Genomic DNA, 26,633 nt, shown 5'->3' with positions numbered 1-26,633 from the left:
TGACTTCTCCAAACAGGCTTTTTTTGGGGGGAAGGGGAGTATGGTCTCAATATAAGGCCATTTCGACTTTCGGTTTTCATTTTTAAATGCTTCATTTATCTTTCCTGCAATTCTGGTTACACTGCTTAGCCTGGTGAACAATCTAAATGTCAACCAGCAAGCTTGCACCTGTGTGAGTAACTCATGTATCACACACGTAACCTGCATGATACGACACCACATCATGCACATTGTGGGAATTTTGCAGTTAGTTATGCAAGCTCCTGTCAACAACAAAAAAGAGTTTAAACCTTCATGCAATAGTGAACCCAAAGTAAGGAAGGCCTGAGTTCAGACTTAAAATTCAGAAATAAAAACCTATCTTCAAGCACAAATCCCATGGCATAGAGTCGCCACTAGGTCACAGACATATGTCATTTCTAGTCATCCCACTTCAAAGGTGGGAATCCTTGGTCTCTCAGAGGCTCAATGAATAGCACAGTTTCTCAGACTGCACTACAGTGTGGGAGTTTATTTCCAGATTTGAGAGAACATTCAGCTGCCTTTACACCCTGTGTGGGAGAGGCTACTGACTTCTCTGGTAGGGCTTCCTTGGTGTCACTAAATCCCACTAAAAAGGCAAGCCTGCACCAGGTGGTGGTAACACATGCCTTTAATCCCAGCACTCAGGAAAGCCCACATGGGCTACAGAGTGAGTTCCAGGAAAGATGCAAAGCTACACAGAGAAACCCTGTCTCAAAAAACAAAAACAACAACAACAACAAAGCAAGTCTGCAATGAACATTCCCTCTTCTCCACAGAAGAGCTAGGCATCCATCTCTGGCATTGCCTTTATCCCAACAGGACTATACATTTGAAGTATATTCTGGTGAAAGTGTGAATCCATCTTGTCTAAATTATGGTAGCTATCTAGGAAAACAACATGCAGAATATAGCCATCTCTTCTAATAGGCTAGGAATAACTTGAGACACTTGGTTTCATCCTTTATCATTTACAAATTCATTCAAACCTTCAATCTGTGGAAAATTTTTCTCAGTTTGGTTGTGAGACATACCAGAAGAGCCAAGATACATGCTTCCAGAAGCAAAAAAAACGATAAGCCTGTGTAGCTCAGGATTTTAATTTTCTTGATACGCCCCAGAGTTGACCTTGAAACTTGACAGACTGTTGGACTGTCCCAGCCCTGAGTAATGTTAGAACAGGAGTGATTCTTAAAGTAGCTTTGAAGCCTCCCACTGCCTCATGTATCTCAGGGAGTATGGGAAAGGAACTAGCTGAAAACAATATAACTAATGTCAGATGCACTGTAGGCTCCACGGTGCCCCTCAGGATTGCAGAATAGTAATCTCAAAGAAAAGTTATGCAGATCTGTACGGCTGCATAAATAGTAGACATTTTAAGAAGGTGGGATTTACAATAACTCAAGCAATGTTAGAGTCAGAAAGTAGAAATCAGTTCTTGAAGGAACTAGATTGCTGGGTGTGGCAGGACACACAAGGACTGTCCAGGCAACATTGCAAGATCCTATCTTAAAAACTAGGGGCTGGACTAAGAAATGAGGAATGTTTGTGGTGATGTGCCTCCCCCCCCCCCCATTTTGTGTAGTTACCTCTGGAAAAAATGGGGATCAACTATAGATTTTGTTTTTCACTGGAGAGGACTCTAGACTCAGATCCATGCATCTGATTCAATATTTCTACTTTTTTTTTTTTTTTTTTGAGCTGAGGACCGAACCCAGGGCCTTGGGCTTGCTAGGCAAGCGCTCTACCACTGAGCTAAATCCCCAACCCTCTATTTTTTAAATATTGTAAGTTGTATGTCTTCTAGATGGGTAATTTTTTTTTTTTTTTAAAAGCATCTTAGTCACCAGCTTTAGAGTCATATTAAAATTCTGTGACCTTGGGGAGATAAAAGAGTAGCTCGCCGGGTGGTGGTGGCACATGCCTTCAATCCCAGCACTCAGGAGGCAGAGCTAGGCGGATCTCTGTGAGTTCGAGTCCAGCCTGGTCTACAAAGTGAGATCCAGGACAGCAGGACAGGCTCCAAAACTACACAGAGAAACCCTGTTTCAAAAAACAAACAAACAAACAAACAAAAAGTAGCTCAAGATTGATTCCTTAATTCTTTTTATCAGTTGCTACAATGATTTTGGTCCTTTGTTGATTATGGAGGTCAGCTGTATAGCTGTATTTCACTGTTAGGCCAGCACTCTGCCAAAATACCTTTGCAGATTAGAAGGAAGAAAACAGAGCACAAGATGGCATTATAGAGTTCCAAGAATGGTTAATGGTCTTTTATTTCTCAAAAGAAGGAAAGATCTCTCTTTAAGGCCTGGAAAAGCATAATCATCTAAAAGTATACAGAGCCTTTCACACTGATTGTCATGAGGAGAGTATAGCTTTGAATGTTCTTGTGACGTGTTTGGATATATAATATCTGAAATATGCATATACCCCAAAAGTTTCATCTGAATTTCAAATTTAAAAGAGTATCTTGAATTTTTACCCATCAAACTTAGCAATTCTACATATGCAGAAGCATAAATATATATAATGAATAGCATGCATTGTATAAAGTAATAAACATTATACATAATTTAGAAATACCATATTGCATAAAATGCTGTGATTATGTTAGTTCTTAGAAATATTTGCAGTGTTTTGTTGTTTTTTTTTTTTAATTTTTGGGTCTATTTAATCATGTCACTGTAGCAACTGAAGCAGGAAAGTGGGTCATGAGAACTTTCTGAAAAGGTTCTTATGGGAATTACTACAGGGTTGGGAAGCATTTTCAGCATTCAGACAATGTGTGTCATATTTTCTCTTAAAAAGATTTCAGAAATCGTGAAAAGAAAAGTAAGTGGATAGTTAAGAGACTAAGTAGGGACGAACACCTCAAGAGTAGGAGAACCTAGTGTCAACATGTGAAACAACTGTCTATGGCCACCACTCCCCTCTCTGTCCAGCTCTCTGTATGGAAGCATTAATGTTTTATCCCTACCTTGCCTTCCAGATGTCCCTTGAACAAGCGCTCCTCTAGCTGGTGCCTAGAACTGGCTTTGTTCACCAGAAACGTCAGCATTTTGTTGCAAAATTGTAATGACAAGATTCATGCCCACTTTTCCTCAGATTCCTACCTGTCTTGTCTCACTACACCTTTGGGGAGCTGGGAGGAGAAGGGACTCCACTGTCAATTCACTGCAGAAGAGGGTCTCTCTCACGTGGCCATTGAACAGTGAACATTACCTATCCCTGCGCCCCCAGTCCAGAGTTGGCTCGCAGTAGACTTGTTGGCAGGCATGACCCACCCTGGAACTGTGCTCTCGGGCTCAGCTACTCCAGCAAAAGGGGCATGGCCATGAGTGGAACTCCTTCCTCCATTCAGTTACTGATGCACTCAGTGCTATTTCACTTGCCTTCCAAATAAGACGAGCATGTCATTAAAGAAGCAGGGCATGGGATTTCAAAGGAATGGCAGAAAGACAGGAGAGAGGAAGCACAGGACGAGATAAACTGAGCTGTTAAGAACAGTGGAAATTACGAGTTTCATATAAAGGGGGTTTAAAGTACTACACCATACCCTTGCTCCAGATTTATTTTCTGTTTTATTTTTAAGTCAGATTTTTTTAAAAAAAAGAGGGACTTTAGCTGTCAACTTTCTCATTCGACTGAGGAAACAGAGACCTTGAAGTCAATTCATTTTACCCGAGATTACATATGGCTTACAGTCATCTCTCACTAACCAGCGTCACTGCCTCATCTCTCTGCCACTGTGAGCATTCTGTGATCTCACGAGGAGGCATTTTCAGTCCCTACACTTCCCTGATACTCGGGAATCCTTATAAAATTATGACTAACGAGAGTGTAAAATATGAGTCAAAAGTTAGTCCCTAAAAAAGTCATTGTGACTTTAATGACTTCTGCAGTTGTTTCGGAACTGCGAAAACAGGAAGATGCCGCACAATAAGGCGCCTGTCTCACAGCTGGGCTCCGACGTAGATGACCACCCACAGGAGCAATGACTGGGGCCGCCTTCCTCTGTTTGGCACCTTTTCCCCCACCGTCCTGAAAATGTTCTTTTACTGACTTCACCAGGTTATCATTGAGAAAAAGCACCGACTTTTTCTAGTCTTTGATAGGGTAGATATTTAACCAATTATTTTAATATTTTTAATCATGTAAAATTACCACTAGCAAATCCAGATTAGTTTAAAAGCAGCTGTTTCACATACTTGATGTTAGCTCCTTCTACCATCTGCCTTCTGGCTTTTTTTTTTTTTTCTGAGAAACATAGTCCCTTCTATGTGAAGTCACTAAGAGCTCAGAACAGTGTCTGCTGATCTTTGCACAAATTTTAAGCTCGTTTTTCGAGAAGGAATAAAAAATGAAGATGTGTTTTCATCACTTTAGAGGCCCGTGGCTCAGAAGCTGAAGGAAAACTGAAGTGATCTGACAAAATTTAATTTCAAACATTTCCTAAGAAGCTTCTCACCATGAAAAGGGGTCTGTGTTTGATTTGGTGCAAAGGAAACAACAGACTTACTTATCATTTGCAATAATGGGAGCATAAAAATTAAATAAATCAAAGGCAGGCCATTGAAAAAAATCACAGATGATTTTTACAGAGAAAGAATATTCTAGGAAAATGGTATGAAGTCATTTATAGGAAATAATAGCCCTTCTCTTTTCAAGACGTAACTGTACTTTCTTAGCAGTGTTTGTAGATGTAGCGTTGGACAGACGCGGCTTCAGGGAGGTGTGGGAAGTTTGTGTTCTAAGGCTTCATTCACAAACTTTGTTTGTCTGTGTTGAAAAGGGAATTTGGCCATTTCCCCCGGGGACATTATTTCTAGGTAGACTCTAACAGGGCTTTCTTGTGAGGACAGATTATTAAAGAAAAATAGGACCTGTGTACAGGAGACATGAGAACCCATTTATCTTTGAAACAGCACCCTCCAGTTTGTAAATTCTCTACTGCATCTGGTGAAGTAAATAAACTCATTCCCTTTCCATCCTGCAAGTCCTTGGGCCGTGGTTTCATTCGGGATCCATTTTTCCTTCACACCGAAGCAGCTAGCTGGGTAAATTGGCAAGAAGGCTCCGAGAGTCTCGGGCTAGGGAGCTCTGAGTTATGACAAATCCCTCCGTCCTGAGTCATTGTTTATTCTTATAAACAGAAGCATCTCCATTTTTACCCTGTTTACCTCAGCAGTATAGAAAGAATTTCATTTTTCTGAGAGGAGCTAGTTGCTAGAAAATGCTGTGCCCAAGTGGTAGGAGGCTGCTCTAGAATCGTTCACACAATCTTGAGAGGTTAGGGCGAAAAGGTGGGTCGTGAGTCTTATGTGTCATTCTCATTTCATCTGAAGTGACATCACAAAGCCAGTCATAAAGACTGAGAATCAAAGTTGAGGTTCGATTGCTGTGTCATGGATACCCATAGCTTGCCAGAAGCAACTCACATATGGAATTCAGACATTGGAAACCTACCTACCATGAACTCCCCAACTGTCTCATCAGCTGTCACCTCAACATATCAGTTCCAGTCCTTGGCTTGTCCAGTTACTAGGGCCAGCTCTACCCTTATGACTTACCCTTTCTAGAAGGCCATATCTGCCTTTCTTAGTCTTTCAGGACCCCACACAAGTGGGCCCTTCATAAGTATTTTTTGATGAAAGCAATGATTGCCTTAGTCAGTGTGGTAGGGCCCTCCCTTGCTGAGGAAAACCAGTGGTGGTTGCTAAGCAACATTTAAAAGGTCTAGGTTGGTTTCTGACCCTGGATGACCTCCACTTGTATACTTCACCATGTGTATTTTATGGCTACCTTAGGATGACTTTGGAAAACTTTGCTTTTGGTATGCATTGCCCTGCCCTAAGTAAAAAGATCATAGGAGAATCCATTTAGGCATGGAAAAAAGGGAGATGGTATTCCTCTGTTTACTTTCATGAGTACACTGACCCCTCTGTAAAGACACAGAAGGTGTGTAGTTTACTCAGCCCCATGGCTGGAAACCACCACCCTCTACCACACAGACTGATGGACCGTGGATCCCAACAGGATCCTATGATAAAGGGAAGTTAGAGGGGGGAAGAGGGTAGGGAGAGGTGTCTTATGACCATTTTTTTCATCCTGCTCTCGTCTCCTGAGCAAAGTAGCCAACCACACCACCAAAGAGCCCTCCTCACCCTCCTTAGACTGTTACCTGAGGTCTAGCCAATGAGTTCTAGTAGACCTGGCTATTCTACTGGAATGAAAGTTGATTAAAACCATGAAAGGACTTTCTGTTTGTCCATTCGCTTGCCCCTCCCCCTGACCTGGTCTGACCTTTTCAGGTATTCCATCAATGGCTGTTGAAAACCTGACAGAATGGCTTTAGTGAAGTGTCACAAGCGTCGTCGACTCCAAAATGTTTGCAAATATTTCAGCGATACCAAAGGAACCAAAATGAGGATAATTGACTATTATATTTGGCTAAGTCTTGTGCGGGGGGGTTGGGGGGAGCTAGAGAAGAAATCATCTGTCTCTAAGCTTTTTATGTAAGATAGTTTTACTATAGTTTAAGTAACATTTGTTTCTTGGCTAAAGGCCAGCAGACCCATCAGCACTTATAAATCTGTCTTTTCTAACCTCCTAGTCTTCAGTAAGTCCTGGTTTTGTGGCTTGCAGGTGAGAGGCCATTGTGACAGAGTTATATCTTAAAAATAAATAAATAAATAACTCGGAATTTATGTAATTCACCTGGAGTTCAAAATTACGCTTAAGTTCAACATGTAAAGTCTGCAAAAGTCTACAAGCAGAAGTGATTGACTCAGAGATGTCCGGTTACTTGTGAAAACACACACATACGCAAGCGAGGTTACCCAGAAAGAGAGAGGTTGTGTCTCAGAGGACAGTGTGTGGTACAGTGAGCCAAGAGGCAGCGACTCTGATTGGGTCTGGCTTCACCTCCAAAGGCAGCTCTCTGAGAGAACCAGTGGTTTGAGTCTTAGATGCCTGAAGAGAAGCTATTGTCAGAGACAGGATGCTCATTTAGAAGGGGAATGCCTCACAGGAAAGAGAGCCAATTACAAGTTCAGGCTGTTGCCATGGTGCTTGGCTGATCCTTCAACGTGCAATACAGGAACTCCCTGGAAGGATGGGGATGGGGAGGAGGGGGAGAAGTGAAGTCGGCTTGGGCAGGGCATCCCACTGCCTGTACTGTAATGCTGACAGGAAGAGGCTGGCAGGGGAGCCAGGAAAAGAAGGACATTTTCAACCTATCCTGCGTTGCTAAAATGAAACTAAAATAATTTAACTATGAAACGTTTCTAACATGAATTCTAAGATGTAACAGCCCTAAAATATCAAATAAGCATGAGTCCAAATAATTCACTGTTCATTCAGCAAATGGTATCTCCTATTTCCTAATGTACTGGGGAATCCTACATGGAAAGGAATGGTTAAATGAATTTAATCCATTTGCTGAATATGAGCTAATAAGCATATTAATGAACTGACTTGAGTGCAGAAAATTGCACTTTTTGGATGAAATACTTTTTGAGTCAAATAAACGCATTTCATCCTCATTCATTCCACTGTGAAAAGAGGCTAAATGCATCAGCATCCCAGCTGGTGGGCAAGTAATGTTCCAAAAGCATGTTAAAAAGAAATTCTTGTATGCTGGGAGCCGAACCAGAAAACAGCTACAGTTCCGACCTTTTCCAATTAAAAAAAAAAAAAAAAAGCCCAGAGTCAATTAATCAAATGTACCATCACTTGGAAGCAATTACAATAGCAGAGTGCTGTGTCAGGCTGCTTCTGCAGAGGGCTGTCTGCAGAGGAAGAGAGGGTTGAAGAACACCTAGCTGGAACGGGGGAGGGTAGGACCTCAGATTTACTTAAATATTCATGGGGCTTCCTCCATTTTAATCTTCTCCTTTTTAAAAGATGGCTGTTTCCCAGGCAGACAGCTCCCAGGGGAAAGAGATTCTCTGCTCCCTGGCAGAGTTGGACTAACCTAGGGTGGAAACCCCTCCGGGCACCAGGGACTGACTGTTCATAACTGACAAGAGTGCTTCCGGCCCGCCGGCTGGCTGCATTTGGACCAGCTCTGGCTCCGTCGTACAGTACAATTCCTGGTTTTATTCCTCTCTCATCTGCCTGGAAATAAGCAGGGAGTGCATAGGCTTCTTGCAAGAATGGAGTGTGAATGAAGATGGGCTGGCTTGCCGGGGATGAGGAAATACCGCGCATTTGCAAGGCTTTGTCATTTCTAAGTTTTGATTCTTTAACCCCTGGATCTGCAGGGTTTTTCTGATCCTCTGGGGATTGCTCTCCTAGAACCTACTTCTTTCAAAGGGATTTGTGGATTGTGGCAAGAAGAGCCTCCAAAATGCCTGAGGCAAACTATTTGTTATCTGTATCTTGGGGTTATATCAAGGTGGGTCAATTTGATTTTGTTATGTGTCTGTGGTAGAATCTGATGCTTTACATCCATCTGTTTTCTGTGGAGTAGAAGGTATCAGCAGTGATTGAATTTGTATATACATTTAATCCACTGGGGCTTCCTATGAAGTAAGGACATGTTTGATTGCATCACATTTTAATGTACTGTAATGTGTTTCAATCCTGTTTTTTTTTTTTCCCTCAACTGTGTTCTAAAAGGATGCTTTCCTCCCTCCCTTTCATTTTCCCTTAAACTTTTCACTTAATCTGTTCTCACTGAATATGTTATCATGTCAAATTATACTTGGGGGAATATTCCAAATTTTAAAAAGTGGCAATATTTTCAAGTGAAATTATTTTGATCTTTATTAAAATTCCTTTTCCTGAGCTTGAAACTTCAAAAGAAATCAACAATATTAAGAAAATTTAAGAACATCTTTTATTTTTCTACAGTGACACTGGAATGAATTTCAAATTGAGAGGACATTATGATTTGTAGCATAGCTTTCATTAATCTAATGAAATGGTCTGTACAGTGTCTCAGTTCCTAGAAAGTAAAGTTGGAAACATAGTGATCATTTGCTCTTTCCTAGACACTTAATGCCTTTTCTTCTCTTTATACACAGTTCAAAAGGATGCTGAACCGGGAGCTGACCCACCTCTCAGAGATGAGCAGATCAGGGAACCAAGTGTCTGAATACATTTCAAACACGTTCCTAGGTAAGACACTAGCAGGAAGCCCAATAACCTTCTCCAGAGTGAATTCCAACAATCTATCAAGGGTGTATCCCAGTGAATTTGGAGTGAGGTTAAGCACAGAAAACAAATCCATCCGAGATAAGAGCTAAAGCCAATCTCTAAAGGCAAACAGTAAGCACAGGAAGGTAATATTTTTGAAATGATAATACCTGTTGAAGAGAGCAGGCTATTACAGGTTGACTGCATTTCATGGCTGCATATTACCACACCCCTCCCTACAGGGACCTCCAGAGCCGCTGAAGATTCAGTGCCTAAGCCCAGCAATTGTTATATCAGCATCTCTAAAACTGTAATTTTTTTTTTTTTTCAGTTCTTCCAATTAACAAGGCTTTGAGACAAAAAGCTTTAGGGGGATGTGCTACCTCTACAGAGGCCAGGAAAGGGTGTTCTGGAGATAATTTGACTGTTGCTTTGCTAGGTTATTTCTTAAGAGTGGATGCTGGGGGGCGGGTGGGGGGGAGGTTTCCTGTCTCAGATGCCTTGTCCTCTCTAAGCAGCACCATTGTCTTCTCCTTCTGATCCTTGACTGTTCTCTGACGTGCAGATGGTACCTAACACACAACACTGGTCAGAGGTTTCCAGGGGTGGTCTTCAATTATTCCCCGGGTCTTGTTTGACTCTTAGGAATTTCTGATCTCAGGCTTCAAGGTAACTTTGGTATCATGAACCTCTTCTGCCTATTTTACTTTAATGAGGCCTGCAGGATGGGGGCGGGGAGGGGGAGATGGTGTGTGTACCTCAAAACTGCATAGGAAGCCTGTAGATTCTGATTCGGCTGGCTCTGGAATATCCTTGCGTATGCAGCCATTTTTCCAAGGAAATAACCCCGTTTTTGCAGCTGAGCATCCCAGCTTCCTGTTTGGCACAGCCTCTTATTAGATGAACCTCTGCCTCATTGCCTTCTGGAACACAGTCTGCCTGCAGCTCTGTTTAAAAGGTGGTCCCATTTCTCTCAGTCAAGAGCAGTTTGACTCTGACAGCGTGTCAGCCAGATTTCTCATCGGTACAGCATTACTGTGCAGCCCATGGTCATTCAGCAGATCCGCCAACTGCAGATTAGCAGGCAGAGGCCTTCCCCACCACGTGTGGGTGTCCTCCAGCACCTGGTATCCCCAGCTGCAGCTGCAACAACCTTTGACAGAGAACAAAGGAGAGGAATTTTTACACGTACCCAGTCTTCCAGAGGTGGCTGGAATATAAGCAAAGAGAAGGCATAACCCCTAATCCTTTCCTTCCCCAGGATTCCCCCTTTATCTCTGAACACAGGCATTGTCCCCTTAGTGTCTCAGATACATATCTTGGTTCATGAAACATTCAGTTATTTTTCATAAGCTGGGGACTGTTTTCAGGACACATGACAGGTGTTGACAGCAGGAGAGAAGAGTAAAATCGGTGCTTTTATTCCCATATACATTGCATTGTCTAATCCCTGGGCCTCTGAGGGTTAAAGCTTCTCTCAGTGTCCACGTTAAAGCTCCATGGAATCTCTGAGTCCTTGGTCAGGTCAGGATATAAGTAGTCTTCCCAGTGTCTCTCTAATGACCACTTTCTAAGGATCAGAAAAATATCTTACTGTCTCAAGTATTTATTATTATTTTTTAATTAGCACTGGCTATCAAGAAGGAAAGCTGATAAGCTTTTAGTTTCAATACTTTCCATCCTAGGAATAGACAAATATCTATTCTTCTGTGAATACTCTATTTGGTATTCTGAAGGCACATTCCTTCAGGAGAAGTTAGCTTCTCATTGTTCCAAAAACTAAATTATCCAGAGAAAAATTTTGAGGAGAGTTATTTAAATCTCATTCTTAGCATTAGAAGGGTAGTGTGTATATATATGTGTATATACATGTGTATATATGCACTTGAATGTGTACATGGCAAATGAGAAGATTCTTAGAAAACAGTAAAAAGATACAAACATAAGAGACACCAGCTGCTTTATCTGAAATATGGGAACCCCAGGAGAAATGCAATCCTTCATGTCATCCAACTTGGACATTCTGTGAGTTGTCTGCCACAGGCTGTGTTGCTCAGCAGCTTCCCTGAGACATACTTGACCTTCTGTAATGAGCCCCAGACTTGCAATTTGTACAGAAAATCAAAGCTTGCTTCTGAACCACAAATGCAGGGAATGGGACTCTTTACTCTGTCTTAGTGGGGAGGGAGTGTCACTGGAAGCCTATAAGGTTTCTTGATAAACTGTTGTGTCTGCAGTGGACATTAAGACTCTCCTGATACAATTTCCTCATTGGACAGGAAACAGAATTGAAGTTAAGAGGAATGAAGGAATCTAACCAAAGTTACTGGGCTAATGTTTTTCTTAGGCAGAACTTCACTCTGCTGGCTTTTAGAAGTGAATACCAGATACCATCCTAATAGAAACTCTTAAGAGCATATGGAATAGAGTCCTATTTAAGGGTGTGATGTGGATACTATTTTGGAATAGTTTCTTTAGAAATCAGGGTGGCTGGAAATAAAAATAAAGGATTAACAATTTCTAGTTATATAAAAAGCTTTGTTCTTAATATGGCATACATCGAAGAACAAAATGAGATGACCATCTCTGTTTAAGTTAAACTTAAAAACAATATCCTAACAAGAGCCAGATGACATTAAAACATGCTGTGCAGAAAGGAAAGAATCTCCTAACTTTGGCATCTGTGAAACTTGTTGAGTTTTACCAGCTGAAAAGACAATGCTCAGATGGGATGCAGAAAGCCAGGCAACAAACCCTGCACCAATCTTGGCACTTAAAACTATGATATGATGATGGGTTTTCATGTTGTTGGGAAAAGTGGAATTTAGAATATCTAATCTCAGGATAAATGAATAGGGTATAGGTGGAGACCACTCATAAAGCAAGATTTTTAAGCATTATATTAAAAGCTAGTTAATATGTTTATAGGTAAAGAAGATTTTCTTTCTAAATTTACTTAATTAACATCTCATCTCGAAAGCTGGAACGTTCATGGTTTGAGGAAAAGAATTTCAGAATTTTCATGACCACAAGATACTGGGACCTAGCAAAGAAAATACTCCAAATTGTGCCACTAACAATGTTAAATGATAAGCCCACTTTTCCTGTTTGTTTTTTGCTTCTTGTTGGCATGCTGGCTGTGCAGTACACAGCAGAATCCCCATCATATTCTGACCACTGGAAGTGTCAATCCCCTGAGGGTTTCTTGCCATTTTTGAGTCTGTGCTTCAGTCTGTTTCCACAGCGTGTTGGCTCAATCCTCACCAGAGGAAATTCTGAAGAGGGAAGCCTGTCACTTGTTCCAGTGCTTGCATAGGGGAACACCCAGGAATGTCGCTGGTACCCCTGTGAATAATGTTCTTCTTTATTGCCCTGTTCCAGACGCAGCACTTGTTCTGCTCAGTTACTCACGGGTGCAGGGAATCTTTAATTAACCAACACCAGGAAAACTGCTAGTCCCACCAGAGGTGCTGGACTCTGCAGAGGCACCAGGCAATCTATAAAACCCTTTTTCACTAAATGTGAAAAATGGTAGTTGGGGAAAGCGAGGGATTTCATTTTAGCAAAAAGTGGTAGTTTTTAGCAATGAAGGGACAGAGAGAAAGGGAATTTCAAAATTAAAATAACATATAGTTTCCATACCAGACACTGTGTGGCAGGAGAAAGATTTTTAACAGGCACCCCAAGGCCTGGGCTCTGGGCTATTAAACCACTGTGTACAAAGTAATTACAGAATAAATATCTGTTCACTGAGTTGTCCTTTGAGTTTGGACAAGTTGCTGACTTCATCTGAGAAATGAGTGTGGGATTGTTATTTGTTCCCAAATCTAGTTCTGATCATCAAGACAGCAAGGGAATTTTTTTAAAATATTGGTTTAGTAGAACTGGGTGGAGTCCATAAGTTCGTAATTTTTTCAAACTTCTTCAGTGCTATTTGATACTAAATAGTTTGGAAACCTCTAAACTAATAGAAATGACTAAAATTCCTTTTCTAATAAAAAGTTACAGGCTTGTGAGCACCTAGAGGCCATTCAGGGAGGCTGAGGATGGAAAATGCTAGGCTCCCCCAACAGCTGGGTGGTAAGCTGTACGTGAAGCTGGCCCCATCTTGCTTTACTTTGATGGAGTGTCTCCAGGGTCTGTAAGTAGAAAGATGTCCCTGAGGAGGACACATGAGTATGCCATCATCTGCAGGAGTTTAAAAGCAAATCTTCTACGTCCCAGCATGCCATATGGAAGCATGCCATTTTCAAACAGGGATGTTGTTACCCTACTGATTTTCGCTGTGACAAGCAAAGATAGACGTGGGTACTTCTGAAAGCCGAGTTAACTATTTCAGCCACAGGTTCCATTTAGTTCAAGGGGGAAGTGGGCCAGCAATGGAACCAATCATCACCTTTGTGCACTCACAGGCATCCCTGTAGCAGGACAGAGGTGATACATCTTCATAAGCACCCAGGATTCATCTTCCTACAGTGGGAAATACAATAGTTGATAGTTAATAGCAATATACAGGAAAGAGTCTACATGTAGATAGACATTTGTTTTTACTAATACTAGCTCTACCGTGACCTTGAAAATTTAAAAGAAAACTAACTGAGATTATTATCAATAGTTAATAAACATAAACATATTATGAACTAAAGTGCCTATTATGGATGAGAGGCTTTATTATTTATAAGCAGAATTAATAGGCACAAAACATGAAGAAATCAAATTATAATCTTTTCCCATACCTCAAATGGTAATGAACCAAAGCTTTAAAGTAATTATCTGAATGTTACAAAACCATTTTTTTCTAACATATATATCCTTATTTAAACTGAGCGTGGTTGAAGCCATATGAATTTTTACATAGAAAAAAGAATAGAAATATGATAAAATGAGCAGAACATAGTTTGCTTTTGTTAAACTGGGTTTGTCTTTTACAATGAACCTTTTATTGTTATTTGTTTTAAGATGGGGTCTCATGTAGCCTAGGCTAGACTCAAATTCATTATGTAGATCTTTGAACCCTTATCCTCCTCCTGTCTCTATGTCCTCTGTGCTGGGATTTTAGGCCCATTCCATTATATCCACTAATGAACATCTTATATTTGTTTATTTGGTTTTTGGTTTCTTTGAGATAGGTTTTCTCTGTGTAACAGCTCTGGCTGCCCTGGCCTTTGCTTTGTAGAGCAGGCTGGCCTCGAACTCACAGAGATCTACCTGCCTCTGCCTCTCAAGTGATGATCATTTTTATATATAAAAATACATTACTCACTTGGATGAAAAATCTGTATATAAGTATTGATGCTCCATTTTGAAAATAAGAGTGTGATTCTGGGTAACACTGAAAATAGAAAAACTGGCTTGGATCTGTCTTATCTCTGCCACTTCTTAGAGAAGTTACTTGCCCCTCTGGACCTTAGTTTACTTCTGCAGAAATGTGGAACAACTCATATAACTCTCACCTGCTTCTCAGGACCATCTATAGGTCCAGGGAAATTTAAACCCCAATATACATGGTTCAAGTTGTTCTGAATATTTTTATACGCTCACTGGCACACGTGTGCTCAAAAGCATGTTCACTGTTCTGTTGCAGACAAGCAGAATGATGTGGAGATCCCATCCCCCACCCAGAAGGACAGGGAGAAGAAGAAGAAGCAGCAGCTCATGACCCAGATAAGTGGGGTAAAGAAACTGATGCACAGCTCAAGCCTGAACAACACAAGCATCTCACGCTTTGGAGTCAACACAGAAAATGAAGATCATCTAGCCAAGGTGTGCATGAGCTGGGCATGTGTGCATGCAGCTCTTCACTGCGTGCGCGCACGCACACACACACACACACACACACACACACACACACACTCATTCATGCCTCATCAACAAGTTAGGAAAGAGGGATCCCATACATTTTTTTGGTTGAGTTTTATGATGAGGAAACCAATGTATCCCTTTTGTCCATTGTTGGAGCACCAAACTGAAGTCCTTCCATACCAAAAGACTGTGCCTTTGTCCTGAGTATAGGCTCAATAATGCAGAGTTAATTGTGGATACAGCATCCTATTGTGGGGGACACAGAAAGTCCCAGGGAAAGCTGACAGGCTAGGCTGCATTATCCCAGAGGACAATGGAAGAAAGTGTGTCAGGCACCGGTGGGAATGTCAGCCATGATTGGCAGGGCTAACAATAACACAAGGGGCTAGTGACAGTGCTGACCCCTATGCCCAAACCCAGCAGTGGAGGAAGGGGCAGAAAATGTTCATTCCTTCCATAGGCTGCACAGATGCTGCTAAGGTCCTTGCAGCCTAGTCAAAGGATTAAGTAAGCTTCCTTTGAGCAAATGTTCTTCCATGAGGCCTTCTGAAAACTGTCATTAGAGAAAAATTGATTAAACATTGGTCTAATACTCCAGGTAAGTTATTAAAAATGAAATAAACTATTCCCCCAAGCAAATAATTTTAGGAATAATCTCACATCAAAGGTCTGAATGATGTTCCTCCCAGGTCTGTGTGTAGCTCATTCACCCTAAACCCATACCAGGCAGTTAATGCTAAGTCAGGGTTGAGTTCTACACATTCTGGAAATTGTGTCTGCCTGACCTGACTTCAGCGATAATAAGCAAAGAGTAGAGGAATTTCCTGGACACAGTTATGTAGCTGTTGCTGACAGGCCATCAAGTAGCAAGAGGAGAGACAGAGGACCAGGACCAGCAGCCTGGGCTCATTTGAGCTGCCTTAGAAAGCAGCATCAGTTGAAGACTGGTGTTTGGCAAGTATAAGTAAGCAACTAATTTATAAATATGCACACAGTTGGGTGTTTCTTTACAAAAGAACGTGCAGAAACCTACAGTTACCACATAGAAAATACCCAGCCCACCATTCTCAGATTCTTATACAACCCGACACTCTAAACAGATGCATAAAAGACTCAGCAGCCAATTTCATCCAAATAAACTCTTTTAAAGCATTAAAAAAAAATAAAACTATTATTCTTAAATGCCTCTAATTTTGATTGCAGGAGCTGGAAGATCTGAACAAATGGGGCCTTAACATTTTCAACGTGGCTGGGTACTCACATAATCGGCCTCTCACGTGCATCATGTATGCCATATTCCAGGTGAGGAAGCTAGAGCAAATGCTGGTTATCCAGGAGCTCTGCCCTTTATATTTTATATCTCAGGGTTTTTTGTGACCATTTTCTCCCCTTTTTTGGACATCCACTGATTCATGCATTAACCATTTTACTACACAGGAAAGAGACCTTCTAAAGACCTTCAAAATCTCATCCGACACCTTTGTAACCTACATGATGACATTAGAAGACCATTACCATTCTGATGTGGCATATCACAACAGCCTTCATGCTGCTGATGTGGCCCAGTCAACCCATGTTCTCCTTTCCACACCAGCATTGGATGTGAGTAGTTACAATATGTTTGATATACCTATCCATCCTGTTTTTAAAAGTACCATAGATGTACAATACATTTATAAAAATGAGGCAACTGAGTGACCCTGAGTACTGGAACAGCTTCTTTGGTAGCTGTGGCATTCACCAATTAGGGGGTGGTTATTAAAAATAGGTTACACATCTACTTTCCTCGTTTTCCAATGTTGGTGTAATGTGCTTTTTTCCATTTCTGCCAACTGAAGATTACTTAATTATCAGACAAAGAATTGAATCCATGATTTACTTTCATCATATTCTTAGTAAGGGATTCAGTGCATCTCAAGACACCTTCTTTAGTGTCTCATACAATCCATATACATGTATGTACTCATCTGAATTGCCCAATATCTACTCATCCCAGGCCCTGAGGAAGATAAAGTGTATATGTGATATGAACTGTTCTATTAGTCTCTATTAGGGATAAACATTGAGAGACTCATTTTCCTAGGAATTCCAAGTAGTCAGTGAGAATCAAGAGCAGATGGGTTAATAAACAGAAGCCAGGAGAAACTGCTCCTCACACCCTCTGTGGAGATGACTGTAACTCTTTCCCTTATGGATCATGCCTTCACATGGGCTACAGTAATTAGTAATATACCCAGCCATGCTACCTCTGGGCAGATGGCAACAGTGAGTGGCCAGGTACTTCCAAACTGTACTGCCTACTGCAGGAAATGGCTGGCCAAGCCTTAGCCAGCCATCTTGGCAGACTCAGTTTGGAAGTCAGAGAAAGAATAAATTCTTTGCTTGACTTCTATATGACCTAAGAAATCTAAGACAGCTTTCTAAAGTGAGATGGAGCTAAGGGTGTTTAATCCTCCTAAAGGGAAAAAAAAAAATGTATTGCTTTTACACACATGAAATAGGGTAGCACTATTCACCTAGTTATAGATAACTATTGTGTTACTATAAATTGGCTGTGAGTGTTACAGACTTTGAAAAGGGAGTATGGAATGCTTGGTTGTGCAGGAGGATTGGTCTTTGGAGAAGAGGTAGAAAGGGGGCTAGCGTTTGAGTGAACTAAAGAGTTATGACTTCAGAGAGGCTTAAGAACCAGCAGCATTGCATATCTAAAAAGAACTAGGTTCAAATCACTGCACACGGGGGAGGAGGAGGACAGAGAGGCCCTCGTGGCCATGTGAAGGAGTAAAGTGGTATGACATTAAGCTTTATTTCTTAGAAATGTTTTCAACTCTTTCCCGTAGTAAACATGTAGTGGGTATGTGAATGAATTATTGCATAATGACACATTGTGACCTCACTATAAAATAAACTTTGGCAAATATTTTATCACTTGTCTTCCAAAACTGAAGTTTAGTCTCTTCTACCTCTCGTTACTTAGTTATTTATGAAGGTTGTTATCTGCCACCTTCCAGAGCCATGGTTACATAAGCCTCGTACCGCCATAAATCCAAGACACCAACTACTCACACACACACACACACACACACACACACACACTATCAAAATTGTGCTAATGACTTACCAAACCTCAGCCTATATGGGATCGATATGAAATGAGCTTTGGGCATCATCCTTCTCATATCAGAGGCTTTATGGTGATAAACAGAGTCTTATGATTAGTTAAATCAACATCCTGAGCTACTATATACATCAGCAGTGCCTCTCCCAACAAGAGATAAATGTGATACTTGAAGGAGATGAAACTGAAGAGTGAGACAAGTACATTGGATGTGGGGTTAATGGGCTCTTTTGAACCCACAGGCTGTCTTCACAGACCTGGAGATTCTGGCTGCCATTTTTGCAGCTGCCATCCATGATGTGGATCATCCTGGAGTCTCCAATCAGTTTCTCATCAACACAAGTGAGTTTACCACTGCAAAGTCATTCCAGGCCATTCTGTGATTCACTGCACTTTTTTCCTCCTAATGTTTTCATTATGGATAATAACAAGGGCAATAATGAGGTAATCCTTCCATCCCATGAAAATTGCTCAGGCCTTTCCTGGATACTGTGTCTAGCTTGTCAACACAGAGTTGGAGGTGCATGGAGAACTTGGAGAGGGTCAGGGCAAACCATTAAAAACAACTCAAAAGTTTGGAAAAATACAATATGGAAAAAAAAAGAATAACAGATTTAAAGTTGCCCACCAAGACTAAGAAACCTTGGGGACAGTAACTCTCAGTCTCCTTTGAGGTTAACATATACAACCTAGTAAGCCATGAATATCCCTCTACCTCAGAAGACAGGCAGAGATGTTGGGCCTGAATGTGTCAGCCTTCATGTTATAGAAGTAATACCCCCTAAGGAACACTGGAGTAGGTCTCTACAATTCAGGAGGAAGGGTCATTAAAAGGTTCACACATTCTCTTCCATCTGTACTGCTTTGACTGAAGACTGGTGTGCAGCCAAAGGGAAGGACCTAGTTTGACCAGCCTTAGGATCTATAGCTATCCCCAGGGCTTTATCATGCTCAACCCACTTGATTTTTGTGATGTTGAATATTCATTCATTGTCTCAGCTAATGCCCCATGTCTATGTGCTGAAAGCCCAAGTACATTTGCTTTTGATAATACTGTTATCTCATTTTGATCATAATTGACATCTAGTGCTGGAAGTTTTATAAAAGTGCTCTATGAGCTTCCTGCTAGAAGAGGCCTTCTGTTGTCTATCTTTGTCTTTATGTTCAAAATATCTGAGTATCCCAAGCTTGGGGCATACTAGTTTTCTTTTTCATTTTTAACATCTTATTCTTCTATTGAAAAAATCAACAACATAAACTTTGGGTACCTGCTTCTTTGCATGGGTTAGTTTAGTAAATTTAGCATGCTGACAATTTGTTTCTCAAGGGAAATATAGTATCTATAGTACTGAGACATATAAAGCATGTTAGTAAATCTATGCCCTTGACTACAATGTTAGCAGAACAAGGGGGCTTAGCTGACTTCAGAGAAAGCGATAGTCTATGAGAGAGAAACCACTAGTGTATACTAGGAACGTACTGCATTAATTGGCTGTTATTTTTGGTTAAGATAAAACATAATTTAATGAGTCTGATGACCACATTTCTGGGTATAAAACTTTGTTGGACAAAATATATAAAAGAGCAGAGTGGAAGCTGTAGTTTGAGTGCCTAGGCATTGCAGTTTCTGGTATAGAAACTCAGAAAACAGAAACTCAGGAACAGAAAATTCAGTATCAACATTGTTGAGAAAAGTCCTATTTATAGAAACATCCAAAAGCCACATTATTGGGATAAAATAAGATTTTATAGCAATACATTATCTTTTTTGAAAATCAGAGCTCACAATTGTCAGAGGTTGGGAGCATACATGAAAGTGAGTATAGTTTGAAAATCTTAATACATTTGATAATGTTTCACAGCATTTTCATCTCATTTCTTTTCAAAACACAAAATTCATGATGACTTAAAGGAAATTGTCAACTGAAATGAAAATACAGTTTATTTGATGTCAAATTCTTCATCTCATGTGAAAGAGAGAGAAAGTGCTTTAAGACTAAATTTTAATGAAAGAGCAAACTCATGTAGTAATAGCTCCAAGAATCACTTTTTGCTCTGCTTCCTGAGTATGAAATGACCTATGGATGATACCTCTTGAAATAATGTAAAGAGAGATATATCTAATTTCACATTGAAGTAACACCAGTGTTTGGATTATACAGTTTTATTGATTTTTTTATTTTCATCATTTTTCTTTATTAGATTCAGAACTTGCTTTGATGTACAATGATGAATCTGTGTTGGAAAACCACCACCTTGCTGTGGGATTCAAACTGCTACAAGAGGAGCATTGTGACATCTTCCAGAATCTTACCAAGAAGCAACGCCAGACACTCAGGAAAATGGTGATTGACATGGTAAGATGCTAGCCTGCATTCATCACTTACATTTGCCATTTTCTTTCATAGACTGACTTTATTAAGAGTTTTAATTCTGTCTCTACCCAAGGTGTTAGCAACCGATATGTCTAAACATATGAGCCTGCTGGCAGACCTCAAAACAATGGTAGAAACCAAAAAGGTGACAAGCTCGGGTGTCCTTCTTCTGGACAACTATACTGACCGGATACAGGTATCTGATGTTTAACACAAAGTAAAACCAAACAAAAGCAAGCAGTATTTAGAAAAAGAAAACAGAAATTTGATTAGTTGCATGATCTAGGATGCTACTATATCTTTGGCATATTTTTGAAGAGTTTAACTTTTCATTTATAAAGAAAACAATACTGTATGCATTGAATTGCTTAGTTCTAACATTGAGTTGCAATGTCTATTTGTTATAGAAAATATGTGACTATTGGTCCCCAAAGCTCACATTTGAATATAAACCCCACCAACTAGGAGTTTGTTAGGTCTGTTTTGGCTAAACAAATTGTCATCAGCTGGCCTTTTTACGCACATGGAAAATCTAGAAGTAATTACTTTGGGCCATTCTTTGCATTCTTTCCAAACTGAGGAAAGAAATGTTAGCAGAATTTGACTTTTAATACCCCTTCCAGTTTTTAAACTCAAAAACTGTCAGTCTAGGAAAATACATGCTCCTTTTGGGGGCTCTAACGGTAAATAACCAACCTTGGCCAGAACCATTAGACTACTGCTCTTTTGATGGGTGGATTATAATTATATTCAACTAAAATGTTCTTGGTACAAAGTGTACTGGGATGAGAGGGATAAGATGTTCTGGTGGTATTTATGCTTAGTTTTATGGGATTTTCCAAAACTTGATCATTTCAGGTCCTTCGCAACATGGTACACTGTGCAGACCTGAGCAACCCCACCAAGTCCTTGGAATTGTATCGGCAATGGACTGATAGAATCATGGAGGAGTTTTTCCAACAGGGAGACAAAGAAAGGGAGAGAGGAATGGAGATTAGCCCAATGTGTGATAAACACACAGCTTCTGTGGAAAAATCCCAGGTATCTATACTGAGATTTTTTTTCTGTTTTTATGAGTTCTACCAATGATACTACTGGCGAGTTCTATCTAATTCCTTTCTTTTAGCTAATGTGTGTGTGTGTGTGTGTGTGTGTGTGTGTGTGTGTGTGTGTAGAATGATAAAGAAGCAATTGCACATTTAATTCCATTATACTTAATCATTTGTCTTCTCCATGCTGGCCTCACAGGTGGGGGGATTAAGCAAATTTTACAGTTGTCCATGACCTTATCAGAGCCAGTGGACACATGAATACCTGTACCCTCCATCCCACTGCTTAGATTCCTCCTAGACGCCTGTCCATCCAGGAGTTCAACTCCTCATCTGTGCTCTCTCTTCTGTAGCCTGCTTAGACAAACACAGTGTCACCATTACCAAAGATGATAAAAAGCCCCATCTTTGCAATGGAAACTACAAGTATCTTCCCAATGTAAGGGAAAAAAAAGACAAAACAAACAAATAAACAGCTGTCCTTTGGGTCCAGTCTGCAAACTTCTTGATGACCCGGTTGCCCTCTCCATCATGTGGACAGGTCTCCCCAAGTACTATGATGTCATCAGCCACGCTGCTGCTTCTTTTGTGGGCTCTGTTAAATTTTGTACGTTTGATCCAACAAGAAAACCTCTAACTAGAAGTTCTTAGGATCTGAGGAGTTTTCTCGTGCCAGAACCCAAGGAATAAACAACTAGCAATGACCTTTCATGGAAGTCTGAAGCATTTCTTAGTAAAAGCAAAGCAAACAAAGAAAGGAAATGGCTGACTGTGCTATGTTACTCATAGTCATTCATGGTTGGGAGTTTGTTTCTAGTCCCTGGAAAACATTTTGAAAAATGGCCTCTAAAATCCATTAAACCATATATAAAGAGATATGATAGAAAAGGGAGTGGAGGAGCAAAGTAATATCTGAATCATCTACCCAAATTCTTGTAACCAAGGCAGATCAGAGGTACCCTGACTTTATGAGTCTTGTTCATTAATTTAGGGAAGAACCATTGAAAAGCATGCAATACACACACACACACACACACACACACACACACACACACACATACACACACACGCATACATACCCCCCCACATACACACATACACATACACATACCCATGTACACACACACATAGACACAGGTGGGATGGGACAGAAACCCACATATGAGCAAAGTTCTTATATATACACAATTTGAATATTTTAAATGACTGGCCACATACCAGAATATTGATAAAGGAAGGTTTCCACTAGAGTGGAACAACATAAAAATGTCCCAAAGAGAACCTAGCTCATCTTCCTCTTGATCCCAACTCAACATCTCTCCAAGCCCTACCCCCACCATGACAGGGGAATTCCATTCCCTCATTCAGTGGTGCCTATTCTCTCTCTACCTGCCCCAATCCCCAGTGTTTCCTGTTTGTCTGACAGGGAGGTCAGTTTAAGGCCACTTAGCTAGCTCCTGCAGGATGCATAGCTCCTGCATAGCTTCTGTGTAAAGCACAACAAAGCCACAGCCTTGGATTTATGCTCTTGCACAAGGGCAAAAGGGACTGCTTAATTGTTTTTATTTTCCTTCATTCTACTGATGGAAATGACTGTGTGTTCTATGGATCCTAACAATAGCAGCCATACCCATAGAGGAGATACTTATTTGTTTAGGGTTTGAATTGTTTTCAAGTATTTTATTATTACTATTATTATTGTCGTTGTTGTTGTTTTATTTTAAATAATCCTCTGCAAAGCAAAGACTTAAGAAGTTCCAGGATAGTAGAGGACAACAGCATATTTTAGAGTTATCAGGAAAGAATGTGGAATCAGAACACTTCAGATTTGGGTCTTCCTTCAGTAAATGACTCACAGAATCTGAGTAGTGGCAAAGTCATTCCAAGTTGCATCCAGACTTAGCTGGCAGACATGAAAGGAAAAACAGTATGTCACAATGAGATGAACATAGGCTTTGGAATCAGACAAAGTGGAGACCAAGCCCCACAGCAACCACCTAGGAGTTACATGACCTCTGTACCATGTTTAGTCTCTGTGATTCTCAGTTTCTTCCTTTGTAAACGGCAGGCAACAAAAAGTTGCAGATTGAGAGGTGTTTGCCCATATTGTATATAGTACGGGGCCTACCATAGAGCAAGCCCTCAAATAAACAAGATCTGTTGGTCCCCTTGGGTTAGTCTTCTTTCTTTACCTAGAAACCAAGAACCCTTGGTTCTCAAGGGCCCTTGAAGTAATAGATGTGTGGTTCTCTTTTCCTCCAGGTTGGTTTCATTGACTACATTGTCCATCCACTGTGGGAGACCTGGGCAGACCTAGTTCAGCCTGATGCTCAAGACATTCTGGACACACTAGAAGATAACAGGAACTGGTACCAGAGCATGATACCCCAGAGCCCCTCCCCACCCCTGGATGAGAGGAGCAGAGACTGCCAGGGGCTTATGGAGAAGTTTCAGTTTGAACTGACCCTTGAAGAAGAGGATTCTGAAGGACCAGAAAAAGAAGGAGAAGGCCACAACTACTTTAGCAGCACAAAGACACTTTGTGTTATCGATCCAGAGAGCAGGGATTCCATGGAAGAGACTGATATAGACATTGCAACAGAAGACAAGTCCCCCATCGACACATAATCTCCTTCTGTGTGGAGATGAACATTCTACCTTTGACAAGCATGCCAGCTGAGTGGTAGGGCAAGCCTACCATGGCCAAGGCCTGCACAGGACAAAGGCCACCTGGCCTTTCCAGTTACTTGAGTTTGGAGCCAGAATGCAAGGCCGTGAAGCAAATAGCTGTCCCGTGCTGCCTTGCCTTGCCTGCAAGCTTGGCGAAGACTTGCAGCTGTATGTGGTAGTAGAGGCCAGTTCCCATCACAGCTAAATGGCTTGAAACAGAGGACACAAAGCTGAGAGCTTGCTCTGCACTAGGTGTTGGGAAGCTGTCCCGACAGGTGACTGAACTCACTAACAATTTCATTTACAAATCTCACCCACCCCATTGTCTGCCAACCTGTGTGCCTTTTTTGTAAAATGTTTTCGTGTCTTTGAAATGCCTGTTGAATATCTAGAGTTTAGTACCAACTTCTACACAGACACGTGTTTAAATCTGACACAAACATTTTTTTTTTTTTTGAGTCTTTCTGGAAAAACAAAAACAAAAGGAAAGAAAACAGTCTCCTTTCTTGGGCAACATCTTTGGCTTTACTCCAGTTAACTTTTGCAAACAGACAGGACAGATGCACATCCAACCACATGCTGCTTCCTTCTCTTTGTCCAATCTGACTCCACAGTGGCCCCTGCAACTTAGATGTTTGCCTGCTTAGAGCAATTTTCCCCTGTGAAATTTCTCTGCTTTGCTTTTCAAACTGATGGAGAGAGTGGAACAAGCTCAGAGGCCTGGAGGGAAGCTGTGGTGTTGGCCATCGGTCTATGGAGTGCTCCGTTCCACAAGGCCGTGTGTGCTGCTGTGTCCCAGCCTCCATGCCTCTGGGCGTTGCACACCACCTGCCATCCCCCCCCCACCTCTCTTCACTCAAGTATGCTTCTGTCAACTCAATGCTGCCATCTCTGTCGTTGCACTGCCTTCCTGCACTGACACTTCTCTCTAGTCCTGTTTATAACCATGTATTTATTACATACTGTACATATTGTAATGTTTTGTAAGTTATTAATTTATATATCTAACATTGCCTGCCAACGGTGGTGTTAAATTTGTGTAGAAAACTCTGCCTAAGAGTTGCAACCTTTTCTTGTAATGTTTTGTATTGTGTATTATATAATCCAAACGTGTAAGAGAGACGTGAAGCCCCATTAGCAATGAGGACAGGAATGGCCATTGTTCCAAGGGCCTGCCCTTTCCTTCTCTGAGTCCCTAATTCTGCCCAACCCTTTGGTGACCTGGTTTTGCAAACAGGATTCTCATATTAGATACTAAATTGTTTATACTGAGGTTTATTTTGTATAGTTTGATAGGGGCTGGGAACACGGGCATGTAGTTTTTACCCATGTTCTCTCCAAGTCTCTGTCTGCGCGAGTTGGGTTGTTACTGGGCTCTGCTCTAATTGTGGCTTTGGTTCTAAAAACAACACTACATTTGCTCACAGATGATGCTGAGTGTTCCCAAACTACTGACTTGGAAGAGCTAGCCTCCATACTGCTCACAAGCAGGGGAGTCATGTTCAAATCATCATGAAAAGAAACAATGAGACAATGTGAATTTTTATCGTAGAATGTGAACTGATGTCATAAATTATACAAATGTGAAGCTTCTGATAACACTTGTTAGGCCTCTTCCTGGTGTCAGTTTCAGTCTATACAATATGTGTCATGCTTCAGTTCAGCCTTGTGACAATAGTTAAGGAAAATGGCACAAATGTGCATGACCAGTGGGTTCGTATGTCTGTAACACGGCTCTGTTCCAGGTAGACATTGTATTGTTTTCAAAAGTTTCTCACAATGTATGTTATAATATTATTACTATTATATATTGTGCTCAAATGCATTCTTAAGAGACTTTTATATGAGCTGAATAAACAAAAGCATGAATAGACGAGATTGTAGGCCTGTTCATTCCATGGTCAGTTCTAATGCATTAAAGCAGATTTTCTTTTTCTTCCTCTTCTTGACGTCACAAAAAAAGCAAGCTGCTTTGCTCATCTGAATCACAATTGAAGTTTCAGATTCTCTGTGTCCAAAAAGTCCCGAGGCTCAAATGTATCATTCTCTTCTCAGGCGATGTTCACGCAGCTCCTTGGCACAGGGAGGAGGTGGTGAAGGCTGACAAAGAAAACCACTTTGTTGATCTTGAATCATTTCCTTCTCCCTCCTTAGAATTTTGAAGACTTTAATATGTTAGGTAAATAAAAGGTATCCTCAGCCTGGCTGGGTGAGCTGGAACAGTGACTCAGAATCATAGTACATTAGCTTAATGCAAAGAAACCTGTTGATTTGTTAGACACATAAGAAATTTGAAGTGATTCCAAAAGACTCATCTTAGACCATAACCCTCAGAGCACATGGAGAAGCTCACAGCCTCCCCAGTAGTCTGTCTAGTCTTTTGCTGATAGGGTTGTGGTGTTTGTTCTGGAAAGAGGTGTTTAAATGTTATGAAGTCTTGCCAGGCAGTGGTGG

General features: G+C 40.9%; 1 protein-coding gene across 4 annotated transcripts in view; it reads left to right on the top strand.

The window, feature by feature from the left end:
- Positions 1-26,052, top strand: part of Pde4b (phosphodiesterase 4B) — a 546,203-nt gene extending 520,151 nt beyond the window's left edge. For 3 of the 4 annotated variants that reach the window (XM_036177953.1, XM_036177954.1, XM_036177955.1), the window contains 9 exons: positions 9,054-9,147; positions 14,750-14,928; positions 16,171-16,269; positions 16,405-16,569; positions 18,328-18,427; positions 20,288-20,442; positions 20,534-20,656; positions 21,319-21,501; positions 23,772-26,052. In XM_036177953.1, coding sequence (XP_036033846.1) covers positions 9,054-9,147; positions 14,750-14,928; positions 16,171-16,269; positions 16,405-16,569; positions 18,328-18,427; positions 20,288-20,442; positions 20,534-20,656; positions 21,319-21,501; positions 23,772-24,137 — 1,464 coding nt within the window. In that variant the 3' untranslated portion in view covers positions 24,138-26,052. Of the gene's footprint in view, positions 1-7,822; positions 8,423-9,053; positions 9,148-14,749; positions 14,929-16,170; positions 16,270-16,404; positions 16,570-18,327; positions 18,428-20,287; positions 20,443-20,533; positions 20,657-21,318; positions 21,502-23,771 lie in introns of those variants that run through there. The other variant, XM_036177956.1, reaches the window with a different exon arrangement.
- The last annotated feature ends 581 nt before the right edge of the window (positions 26,053-26,633 follow it).

This window comes from Onychomys torridus, chromosome 2, assembly GCF_903995425.1.
Source record: "Onychomys torridus chromosome 2, mOncTor1.1, whole genome shotgun sequence".
NCBI lineage: Eukaryota > Metazoa > Chordata > Mammalia > Rodentia > Cricetidae > Onychomys > Onychomys torridus.
The sequence above is the reverse complement of the archived record's forward strand: the minus strand, read 5'-3'. Positions and strand labels throughout refer to the sequence as shown.